This window comes from Phlebotomus argentipes, unplaced genomic scaffold, assembly GCF_947086385.1.
Source record: "Phlebotomus argentipes unplaced genomic scaffold, Phlebotomus argentipes genome assembly contig_8, whole genome shotgun sequence".
Taxonomy (NCBI): Eukaryota; Metazoa; Arthropoda; class Insecta; order Diptera; family Psychodidae; genus Phlebotomus; species Phlebotomus argentipes.
In genome coordinates, this window is record NW_026776151.1 from 553,053 (window position 1) to 566,449 (window position 13,397).

General features: G+C 41.8%; 1 protein-coding gene across 1 annotated transcript in view; it reads left to right on the plus strand.

The window, feature by feature from the left end:
- LOC132261208 (homeobox protein homothorax) overlaps positions 1 to 13,397 on the plus strand; it is a 195,082-nt gene that overhangs the window by 156,434 nt on the left and 25,251 nt on the right. Inside the window, exon 11 of the mRNA XM_059759868.1 lies at positions 149 to 225. Coding sequence (XP_059615851.1) covers positions 149 to 225 — 77 coding nt within the window. The remainder of the gene's footprint in view (positions 1 to 148; positions 226 to 13,397) is intronic.

Here is a 13,397-nt window from a genome sequence, read left to right on the forward strand (position 1 = left end):
CACGCGGGCCCCTTCAATTACCATCCCTCCCTGGGCATTGTGCGACCCGCAAATCAGATGCTTTTTCGCAATCGCGCCGCTCTATTGTTGAGCAATTATTAGATTCTGTCATATCGAATTAACGTCTGTCTCTCTCCTTTCTTTCCAGCATCCGTATCCATCGGAAGACCAGAAAAAACAATTAGCGCAAGATACAGGGCTTACGATACTGCAAGTGAATAATTGGTAAGTGATCGCCCATGTAATTTGATATGATTTTTAGTGTGACATCATCGCAGCATTCACGCGAGCACGTAATGTGCACAGTAAACAGTCCAATTACTTTGGCGAACTATCGCAATGCAAGTGTGAAGAACATCCATGCTCGCCAAGTGATAAATGATGAATTCGAGAGTGGAGGCAATTGTCCAGTCTCATGCCCACCCACATGGTGACCGCGAAATTCACGATCTCACCGATGAGATTCTGTCCCTCGTGCATGTCTCATTCGCCTTTATCTGGCACTGGGAAGAGAGCGAGAGACTTGCATCATTTTTCATCAGTCGAACCATCCATTTGTGCAGCATCCAATAAAATATCACAGCCATGGTGACAATTTTTGTCCGCCATATCCATCCTCCACCTCAGACTGTTCTTTGTACTCCGTGGGGACTATTTATGGCCCAGAGAGGTGGCTTCAGAGATGTGCTATACAAGTAACGAGAGGGAGAGAGAGAAAAAAAAATCATCGGCCAACGACACCCATATAAACTCGTTTGATTTGTGCATCAAAGTGCAATTTACTCTGTGCAATTTTGTATGGTGAATAGAAAGAGAGTTATTGGCATATTTCGCACAGATGATTCTGAGGGTGAATTCCTCGCGAGCCACTCAGTTGCCATCCATGAAATACGAACTGTCACCTCTGCCAGCCAATTTAAATATAACCATGTGAAATATGACATCGTTAAGGCCGTGGCGAGAGAATGAGGACGATAGTGTGCGCTCAGGAGGGAGAAGCCCAGGTATCAGCCACGGATCCCGCAGTTGGAGATCGCTGTGGCGCTAACGAGGCGCGCAGAACGCGCACTGTGATAAGGACAAGGGGGAGATAGTATGCCTTCAATCTGTACACCACTTTCTGACACTTCTGAATGCTCTTTAAGACATTTTCTTTAGCTCTTAAGACTGGTTCCTGCACGCATTTTCCCTTTTGTCCGCGGCAAATGCTAAAAGAAAAACGTTCTGACCAAATTCTGAGGTAATGAATCCGACCAAGAAAATCCTTCTTGGACTCTTTATATTGCTTTCAAACCTAGAAATGAGAAAATAAGTCGAATATTGCGATGTTTCTTTTAAAAATTGAGGTTCAATTTGTCGCTTTAAAGCACAAATCGCAAAAATAACTAAGCAAAGAGACTTTCTTGTGCACTAAAATGATGTCTTTGAGGTTATGATTGACTCTTAAGCTTTTACTCAACCAATATGAAATCAATTTGAACACAGATTCTCAGCTTTGCTCAAGAAAAAGAGAAATAATCCGTGATTAAACACAATTTTGATGTTTTTAGGGGTTAATTTCTAAGCAATATAATTTGTTGAAGCTGAAGCTTTTGCAGAGCAAATATTCTAACACCTCCGGCCATAATATCTGCCCCTTGGACAAGGAGAGACTTTAGTGGGCTTTTTTTAGTCCCTGAAAGCTCATCCCAAAATGACGAGTGCACAAATTGTCACGGACGACTGACTTGCAGATCATTCGCAGAGACCTTCCGACCGTCGAGGAAGAGTAAATGTCGAGTCTCCTTTGGAAATTTGTTGTCCTCTCACTGTCATGGTGATTTGTTGATTCACCAAGTGTGTTGGCATCGCCACACGGCAAGAGCCTTCTCGGGGCAGCCCTTATTAGGTGGCCGAGGTGTTATAAATTTGGCTTTTCGGAGGCGTTGGCAGGTGTCGTGTGACATTTGTTCACCGGCGATTCTCCTCCATTTTCGAGATTTATGGTGAATTCATAGACTTTAGCGTCTGCGACACGACGAAAGAACCACAGTCACTCTCACCTTCGGCCGGGGAAATTTATTTGCACCCCAAAGAGTGATCCAGAGAGCCGCGGGAAGAGGGTGTGGGTGGGAACGGGAATTTTTGTGCACATGTGATGCAAAGGCAAACACGAAATTAATGTTTTTACTCTTCTCTGTTGCAACAGAAACAAGCAAATAGTCATTTAATCCCTTCTCCCAGGGGAACATCGAGTGCGGGGGGCGAGTGTGTGTGCGACCCTTTGATAGAGAGAAGGGTTGCAAGCAACCCTTTCGCCTATTTTTCCTGTCCACATGATATATTGCTTTGGGATATGTGAACAAATCTTCCAATTGCCCAAAAGATTCCCACCCGAACTGGGCTTCGAGGAGGACAAGAATATTTTTCCAACCACCCACGAGTGCGCGATTGCCCATGAGTGGAGGGTATGAAATGGATTCTCGAGTGGCTGGATTAAATTACTAATACGATTGGGAATTTGTTTTGTTGTCGAATCACCCCTAACACGCGAATTGGAATTGAATTCATTCTCTCTCGTTCCGCCCTTGCTGTGCGCCAGGGTGAATTCCTACGGTATAAGATGACTATTTAGCTAATAGCACGACATTGATGCCTTTTGTCTTGTGCGCCACACTCTCCGAATCGGCATAGAATTGTAATGGAAAAAATGCATTCAGCACCCCATCTATCAAACACACGTCCTGGATGCGGAGGTGCTTTCAGGACTAGGGCAGCTCTGGGTAAAAAGTCTCTCAATTGCCAGAGTATAATTCCCCGAAATGGGAGAACTGATTGATTAATCGTGGCAATTACTGATCAACTTCAACTGCCTAATTAGATTCTCAGCTCTAACATCGGTGTTCACTTTCGCCCATATATTGAGATTGCTTACAAGAGGGGTTGGAAAATTTCTGAAATTCACCAGAAAGCATTCACTTTAATATCCAAGTTTTCCCTTCCCTCCCGAAAAGCCCTTCTGTATCGCAATCCCTCTGCGTAATTACATAATTTCCAAATGCAATTATCCATGTGAGAGTCTTTTTGTTCCACTGAATCCAAGTGTTTGCTCGCCCACCCCGGATTTCACATCCATTTTCAATTGCATATGCAATATTCAGATGGAAATCCGCACCCTTTTGACAATTTGCCCTGGGTAAATTGAGAAATAAAAACAGAGCCTTTTAATGAAAATTCCACCCGGACTCAGAGTGTAAATTCATCCCCGAATGCGATTTTAAATAGTCAATCGTAACTTTTGGCCTCATAATCCGCATGTGAAACAAACACCATCAAGAGGTTAATTGCGAGAGGCATTTAGAAGAATTCTCTGGCGAAGGGTGGCATGAAAATATTTGCAACTTGTGCACACTTTCCCATGTAAATTATCCCGACATGTGCACCATCAGGTTCATCTTGCAATTTTAGGTGTGAAAGAGGCGGAAAATTTGCAGGGGATTCTTGAACTTCTGGGGCAATTATTCCATATGTTCCCTCCTAAGATGCCTCCAAACAAAATGCCGGGATCTTTTGCCACAGCGAAGAGGGTATTTTTCGGGTCTCTTGCTCGGGAAAGAGCTTTAGATGGGAGTTTGTGGGGAGGAAAATTGAGGAAAAACACCGAGACATTTCGCTCTCGGGGAGGGAAAAAAGCGAAGAGAAGTTCGGTGAGTAAAACCAGACATTCTCCTAATTAATTAGAAGTTATTTAATGCAATATCCAGAAAATAAATGAGATAAAATCCAACTTTGAGGAAAATCCACCCTCACCAAAAAGTAAATTAGAATGTAGTGTACTTTTTTCGCCTCCAGATTGAGGCTCGTGGATTGCATTAGAGAGCTTTTCTAGCGCACAAAACCAGCATAACAACCCCTCTTCGCATTTTCTCTCTTTCTCTTTTGGGGTTTGGAAAAGCCTTGGCGCGGTGTGGAGAGCAAAAAAAAAGTTGGCAAGAAGGAATAAATATTAATTAAAGTAGGATTGAGGCTTGATGGTTTGCTCTCTCAATCCACAACTCCTCCAGACGCTGAATGTCTGAAAGCTTTCACTGAAAATCTCAAGATTGCATTTACGATTATTTGAGCTTTCGTGGCAAAATTGAGAATAACATGTTGGAATAATATTTCCACTCGGTCCAGAACAGTGGAAGTTTGCGGTATTTTCCGCAACTTCTTCTGCCCTTTCCGCGGCGAATTGTGTGTTTGGAAGAATTCTCATCATCTTCATTGCGATTATTGTTGGGACGCGCAAAAAAATCGGGTATAGCAAAAATTACTTAAAAATAAAATTGGTTAGAATTCTCCCCTCGCTTTTGCCACACGATGTGGTGGATTTTCCCCGAGGGTGGAAGGGAGAAATTCAATCTTGTGTATGATATACAAGATGGGGGGAGGGTGGTTTCTCCCCTTCCCAGGCGCGGGGGTGGTTTGGCAAAAAAAAAATAGAGTCGGAGAAAAAGGGAAAAAAGGTACAATTTTCAGTTTTAGCTGATAAGGACTCAATCCCCGAGCCACTTTGTCTCACCCTCGCATTTCCACCCCCAGCGCAGAACTCTTGTCATTTATCATCCCCCTGGAACGTGCATTTTGTCTCTCCTCCGCGTATAATTCAAATGATTTCGATTATGTGCTGCTTCAGGACACTTTCCTGGCGTGGAGCAAAAAAAGAAGAGAACGTATAATTTTTTCGCGATGGATTTCTCCATCTTCAATTGGTCCTGGAGTACTTTGGGGGTTGGCGCGGTGGAAAAAAGGTCTCTCGCGTAATTCGATGGGTCGTCGAGGGACGGAAAAAGCCTGGAAGGTTGATGATTCAAAGGATGGATAAGGGAGAGTAGATAATTTCCTCTTTTTTCTCGCCATTTTCACGCCACAATTGAGAAGTTAGGAATTGCGAGTGGGAGATTAAGCTCCACCAGATTTTCAATTTCATCCCTTTGCCATTCAGGCACTAATCTATATATTTAATCTAAAGAGAGAATCTCAATTTATTCTGTCTTCCATTTCTATGCATTAGAAATTCCGCACATTTTTTTCCATTTATTGCACGCACGAAAACCAATTCTTGTTGTGACCGCAAAACATCTTCTTCTATTTGATAAACCCCTTGTTTTCTCCTCTTGTTACAGAAAAATCTATGGCAAATTTATTCCCATGTTGATCACGTGATGTGATTCTCGAAGATTTTGCGGTCAGAGGGCAAAGAAATTTCTCTCCTCGTCCACTGCATGGCATGATTATTTTGTCTTTATGATGTGGTGCTGATGGTGACATTGTGAATCAATAAATGGCGTCTCGACGTCGTAAATTTCACCGAAAAACGATAACAAAATTCCACTTCTGTGCCACTCGACCTCCATCGCAGGCCAGCAGCAAAAATATTTTGTGTCCTTATTTCGTCCTCTTTTCATTTCTTCAACATCGCTCCGTGGAACTTGCGAGCGAACGAGCGACAGCGACACAGTCGCAGAATGTGAAGAATTCGATATATAGATCCATGAAATCGAAATAGAATTAATTCTGGGCGTCTTTTGCATATCTTTGGCGTACTTTTTCATCTCTCAAGCTTCTGCCATTCGACGGGAGTGCTTGTTTATGTATGTAGCTCAAATAAATATTCATAATTGTCTCGAGACTCGCTGATGTCGCCTTGTGGACTGGAAGTAAGGAGGAGCTGGGATCCGGAAAAGCAATTAAGTAAATGGCATCTCGAGATATTATCCTTAATGGATATGCCAATTTTCCACAATATGACATAATTGTTTTGTCGCCACCATTTGGAGCATTTCAATTTTGATCCCATTCTGGAGAAATACTATTGCGAAATGGGATGAATTTCCGAAGGAAAAATCAATATTGCCATGTCACAACCCTTGATTTTTTCCTTCCCTCGCTTCAAGACTTTTTCACCCTTTGCTGCATTTTTAACAAAACACTGGGTGTCATCAAATATTAAGGCTGTGCCGCCCTTTTTCCTCACCTCAAATCATCCACTCTCGCCACACTTTTGCAAATTTCATACTTTTGATGCACTCATACAGAATTCATGGCCACCAAGAGTTTCCCCAGAACATTCTCCGTGAATGTCACATTCACGGAGACCCAGAAACGAGAGCCGCACACGTCTCGTGAAAAATTTCTCTGAATTTCCATCTTGCATGCAATTCAATCATTCCAGCCAACCCTTATTCCCTCTGCAATTCTGCTAAATTCAGAGTGCCTCATCTTTATTTATTCAGCAAAAATTTCCTTCTTCTCGTGGAATTTTTATTGATTTGCAAATATAGGAGGAGTTTTCTTTTCCTCTTTTTTTCCTAAAAAAAAAAACTCGCTTTTTTGTGCCTTCTTCGCGCCACTGTGGCTCCCCTTCACCCTCAACCACTTTTGCCAGAGAGGGAGAGAGAGAAAAAAAAGAGTGTAATACTGAAAGTTGTCAAGGGACCGACTAAATTGAAATAAAACATTTCCTCTAACGCCAACACCATCTGAGGCCACTTGTTTTTCATTGTGAGGCTGAAGAATTCATATACAAAATAAGGCAATGTGCCACTTCTATATACCCATCATCATCCCTTAAGGATTTTCCGGGTATTGGTAGGTAAACTGCTACAGGGCGGCATTTAGCCACGTACAACGCTTTAAATTTAAATCACATATGTGCTCATATCTCGCTGAATTTTCCACAGATTTTCCCCAAATTTGGCTAAAATGATAGATATTGAAATTATCTACTATTTTGTAAAACATTGTAGGTATCTTAGATCACTCCTTGTTGGTCAAAAATGATCTTTTGTGCGCCACTCGATAGAAAATTCACTGGTTTTTTGGCCGCATTTTACTGTTCCATCCCTTTTTGTCCTTCGTGAAAAGACACACTAAGAATTTCCAGCAGTGAAAACACAAGATGAGGAGCTAAATGGCGAAATGACACAGTTGTAACAGTGGCGAGACATTCTTGTCGACTTCACACAGCCAAGACTCTGGGGATATTGTCAGAGATTCCCCATTGAAAGACTCCAAATTGGCTCCGAGTGCTCAACACTTTGCGAATCTTTAGCATTTCGCTAGAAGTCCGCTTCGATTAATCTCATGCAATTCTGTGGAAGATCGCGGCCGAGATTGCCATAATCAGCTGAATTGCTGAATTGATATTGAGCGATGGTGAAATTTCTCGGAAAGCCCCCACGGAGACAAATGCCGCGAAATTAAATCTGTGACCCTGTCAGACAATCGCATGGCGAAATACGCGCGCCCCACTGGCTGGAAGCCCCTACGGACGAGTTATTAACATAAATAACAATTTATAAAGTCTGATTTTATTGACTTTAATTAATATGCCTCGATACAAACACTAATTGCCACTCTCATGGCGCTCCTGCCTTTCTTTACGACTCGCTGGCCGCCCAATTGCCACTCCGTGTCCCCATCGTCCGTCAGCCATCCTCCGGCGACCACCTCGTCACTCCATCGGTCGCTCCCCAATCATGCTCCGGCTAATGGCAATTTGCAATCAGGAGGCCAAGATGGAGTGACTGAGCAGCAATAGAGCCATTAGCGATTCTACATGCTGCAATGGGGCTGTTATGCCAAATGTGATACACTGGAAAGAGCATAAATGTGAATTATATCGAGATAAATTTTCAACATATGGATATTTATACCGAGTGTGCTCTCTTGGCATTACACATAAATTCACCAGGCGTCTCCATCATCTGCACAGAGAAAAGGCTCCAAGGCAAAATGGGGTGAGCTCGTCTCTCATCCGTTGCAGCCCTGCGAATCGTATAAATAAAATGTTATGGCCTTTTCCATCAATGATCCACCATGTCTCGAGAATGTTGCTTTTCAATTGGCCACAAATACATCTCGCCTCGCCTAAGTAACCTATGAGAATTTACTTTTCCAAGGGGTTGCTAATATTGGGGATGTAGCGTGACTTTTGGCTCGAGATGCAAATTGAAATTCGTGAATTTTAGGCTCATTTCCAGTGCGTAAAAGCGAATTTCACAGCTGAAAAGCTTTCAAAAGACAACGTAAATTAATTATTCCATCTTTAATCGAATAATTACGGTTTTACACAAGGTAAATCTAGAAAAACTTCCCTATTTTTACAAATAAGGGAATCTTTAATAATTCTGACAAGAATCTGTAGTTGAGAATAAAGAAAAGCCCTAAATTGTCCTTTAATCGTTCAATATTCTTCTTAAACTTAACCTCAACACTCTGAAATCTATCTTCAGACCTCAAACTTCTCCTGACGAGACAATTTGACACCCAAAATATTTTTTCTCCTTCATTTTCCACTCTTTTTCTCTAAATTTCTGGCAGAATTCTCGACACAAGACGCTGAGGCATTCAAACCCCAAAATTAGCAACCCCTTGTGTTTTTCCCAACCATTAAGCTATCAAGTAGTTGAGAAGCTTCACCAAAATTCGCCTCTTTGGTCCTGAATCGCCTCCAGAAATGGGATATTTCCAAATAATCCAGCATTTCATCTGCTAATATTAATTTACATGGGGCCATATGCTGCAGTATATTTCCTGTTCTCCTCTTGATGGCACCTAATCCTTCATATCCCTTTGTTGGCGTGTCCTTCCGTGAGCATTACATCTCACTCCCGGAGAGTGCTCTCGGTGGCTTCACACGTGATGGGATGGCGAAATGGAGTCTGCTCGATGTGAGGGCCCGAAAGAGTGTGTGATCCAGAAGACTCATTTTTGGGATAAGTGCTCGAGGAGGCGCAAAGACACATGGGGGATTCCCATGAAAGGGGCTTTGGCTGCAGGGGAAGATTGTGAGAGATGGTGGATCATGAGCAAGAATTATGGTCTTCATCGCGGGAAATCCTCAAATTCTTCATATATCCACACTTTTTCTCACCCATGTGTGATTTTCATACGGTGAATAATCATGTCTTTTTCTCTTTCTCTTTCCAGGTAAGTCTCACTCTTGTCCTGTTTCCACGCACGCGAGATGATTCTTGAATCGAACATTTGCCGTCTTCTGGGTGAGTTGAGAATGTTGTAACTGTGTTTGCTGGGCGAAGGAAAAACACATCGTGTGTGAATTCTATGGGAAAATTCCAAACTGCGCTATTGGCCCCGAATTGTGATGACGTTTCATAAAGTTTTCTATTCATGAGAGACTACAAAAGAATGCGCAAAAAGGAGCGAAAAATTGGGTGGGTGGAAAATGCTAAGTCATTTTTTACCCACCCACACAACAAAGTTGAATTGTGAAATACTTTCCATATTGCGCGCCGAGAAATTGGTTCATTTATGGCGCCAAAAATTAGTTGCATTCAATATTAAAGAAGTGGGCAAAGCATTTTATCAGCACATTCAATTGGCCCAGGAATGCACCAAGGTTTCGATTGCAATCACGCAAGCAATTTTTACAACCGCAAATTGTGAGCATTTTTCGATTTAAAGGCAATTTGCAATTGAGTGAATTTTTCTGCCAGAGAAAGTGTGGCGGAATTATTTCCCTCTGGCCCTGAAGGTTATCAGGAAAATTATTTTCCATCCCCAAAAACTCACATGGTTTTATATTCAATTAACCAACCACACATTTTCTGCATTCTGGACGTGAGGTAAAATATTTTATTATTTTATGCATAATTATGTCGAACAGAATTTTCAGCAAATATTTGATTTATCATCCCCATCTCAACACAATATCGCGTTCGTGCCATAGAGATTTTCCTGCATGTAAACAGAAATTTTGCAAAATTCACACAAGTGTGAATAAACAAAATTCTAATTTATAAATACAGAGCCGCAAAATTTGGGTTTGTTGTCTGCCGAATTAACTTTTGATATAGGGCGATTCATTAACTCAAATCCCAGAAATGAGAGATTTAACCATATATCAATATGGTGCAGACAACCAGTTTTGCCCCCAAAATCGCAAATACTATAATGTTTATTGCAATTATTATACTGTATTTATGCTGTATTTGTTCTCAAAACATTTTCCAAAAACAGTATCAACAGAATATAATTCTGTGCTTTGCGTATACACAATTTCTGGGGGTTATTTTATCATATTGCAAAATTTGTGTTTTTCCTCCCTCAAACCCCCGTCGAAATACTATTATTGGTTTTAGGGGTGGGAAAGGGGAAAATCATATAAATCACGCGATTTTGAAATTGCTTATTAAAATTTTGATGTGTGGTTTTCATATCACAAAACACCACTCAATTGCACTTAATTCACATCTATGAATTTTATACTTTTTCCCACTTCAGCCCCATATATAGAGTCAAATATTCGATTTCAACTAATTTATTTATTTGACTGCAATTGTAATTCAATGGTTGGCTGGAGTGCGGTGACTCTGCCATTTACCTTCCTGCCAATTGAGGTCAAAATCACCCACGCATTTCGTGTCTTCTCGCGGAAAAAGGGGTTTTCAAATCGACAGAGAGTGGGAATATTCACCTGTCCTTTCGTGCAACTCAACCACATCAGTTCTTTTTCCTTTCCCGCGATCCAAAAGCGCACCTTGAAGTGAAATTTCGTGTCTCTTCGGCTCTTCTTTTTGTCCAAATTGAGAAACATAATTTCCAATTGGGCGAAAATTTGATAAATTCAACTGATATCGGGTGAAACTTCTGCATCTGGACACTCAAAGACTTCCACCATTGAATTTATTGTGATGAAATTCACCTTTTTTCCTGCTTCTGAGTCGATCTGATGCGATGATACGATAAAAGCGTTTACATATTGAGAAGCACTTTATTAAATATTCAATATCCAGTCACCTGTCCCTAATTCGTCCCTTGAATGACTCACTTAGAGATCTTTTGAATATGTATATCAAGTCCTGGAAGGTAAATCAAATGGGAAAGTCGCCAAGAAGGCCACATTGAGTGACTTGCAGTCCAGTTTTTCATGCACTTATTCTCCGCAGCATTGAGAAGAATAGCGTGAAAAAAAGTTAAGTAAATGCCTTTCATGCACCTCCTTTTCATCTTGAGCAGGTGATATCATAGTCTGAGTTGGCACAAAGAAGTGCTATTGTTGAAATTATTTTCAGGTCTCTGTTCAAAATCTGCTCTTTGTCACAAAAGTTTTACGGACAAAATGAATGAAATATGCTCAATTGTACAAAATTCAAATTCAACTCCAGCATTTCACCCTCCAGCAGATCTCCTCAGCCTTTCGCGTCCCTCCACGCTTCCAGGACAATGGGAATCACCTTGGAACTATTGGTTATTTGTTAGTTGAGTATATTCTGTGAGGCGGAAAAGCAGCGCCCCTAAAGGATGAAACGAAACCGAAGCATTGCGATTCCTGGGCGAGGGTGAAAGTATGGGATTTACCTGAAGGGTTAAGGTTCCATTGTTGAGCATCCTTTTTCCTCCCGCGTGCACAATTGCTGTTTATTTGCACCGTCAAACCACAATGCAACTTTTCCCTCGCGTGGTTTTTCCCTTCTGGCGCAGCGAGAAAAAAGAGCCGTGGAGAGTCCTTGGAAAAGGCAAAATTTGACACCCTTCTCTGTGTGTGCTAAAGGGAGAAAAAGATCCCCCAGTCATTCCACCATGTGAAAAGCCGTGTTTTCAGAGAATTTTCTCTGTTATGGCAAAGTATAATGAGAGTAATTGTCTGCGGCCAAAGACAATGGAGTGGTTTTAGATTGCACACCGCATTCATCGACAAGAATTCATCTTGGGGGTGTTTTGTGTACATTGTTTGCTCGTCACTCGCCTCTTTTTTCCACCGCCATTGTCGTGTTCTTCCCTCGTTCTGCGTGTGTGAGAGACTTTGGCGATGATGGAGCCAGAGGAACATGACTTGTGCTGGCGAAATCAAATAAAAATCCAACACAGAGAGAAAGAAATGATGGATGACTTGAGCACGAGCGTTGGATGAAGGGATATTTTTGTGACTATACAAGAAAATAGACTCTAATTTTTCCCATTTGGGACACATTTCCACCCCATTTTTCCCCTGTTCCTCTTGCAAAACTCCTTCTAATGGTTTCCACTCGATGCCTTTCGGCTGAAAACACATTTCGTGTTTGCCTCTAAAATAGAAACATCTGAAAATATCTTTAAATTGCAAGTTAATGACATGTCTATGGATTTTTCCACACTTATCCAGTGAGATTTCCGAGGATATTTTTGGCAGTAAGTGAAAGTCTTTTCCCCTTCGGGAATTCAACAGTATATATATGTATAATAAATATCTCACGGAAATCCCTGCTGGCTAGACGTGGGGCTGCCTTGGCATTGTGTTTGGCGAAAATCGGAAATCCCTGAGTTGGGGAGTTAATAAAAATTACCGAAATTTCAGCATAAAACATTCAAATAATATTCAGTGAGACAAATCCCGAAGAATTTGTAAGACGGAAATCCATAGACATCCGACAAGGAGAATAGGGAGCAATTCTCGAATTCATTGAATTTTCCACCCCAAGTGTATGTGAGCCACCCGGCGAGATGGGATGTGGCGGAGGGAGAGCTTTTCTGGGTCCTTCGGCTCGGAAATGTCGAATTTCATTAAAACAGAGTGACAAACTGACATGCCTTTTCTCGTTGTTTTCGGCCCCACCCACTCGAGACTTCTGCAATCGTATGCTGAGCTGGGGGGTTGGGATCCACCCGCTGGGGGTGTGGGGGAGTGGAAAGCGACACAATTCCTGGCGTGCCTTCATTCTCGCCGACTCCGAGAGTCGATTTTAAATGTAAATTGAAGAGGATTATCAGGAAAATGGCTAAGAATTCAATCGACAACGATATGAATTCCACTCCTTGGCATCCGGAGACACCCTCGTGTCATCAATATTGGCTCCTCCTCCTCCATCTCTCTCTGCCCCTCTGGGGACATCGCGAGCATTTTGGAGCGCCCTGGGGATAATTAGATGGATTTGAAAGCGCTTACGGGGTGAATTTTTAATCAGAGCGCCAACGAACATCGATAAGTGGGTGTATTTTGTGATTTTTTCTCCATTTCCCCTTGGAATAATGTCAGGCCTGGAGGCACTTGTAGGCTATTATCGTGCTTTTTGTCTTATTTTTCAATTAACCCAGACACTTTGAGACTCTCTTTCAAACAGATTTTTAGTATTTCAAGGAATCTGGACGACTTTTGGCATGAAATTCGCATTGAAATTCACTCAAACTAATTGCCCAGCAATTATAAACTATAACTTAGACTGTCTTCAAGTATCGGTAGAATACGACAGTCATTGAACACGGAGAAATTATTGCAGCACACATTAGTTGTGCGTGAACTTACCAATGCCCTTTCGAGCATTGCAGATCTCACTCTCAGATAACCTCACGATGAGAGCATGTAATGAATCAAATGGCGTAGTCTAATGTGTCCGATCGCATTCCTCAAGCATTGCCCAGTGACTTTTGGCTCA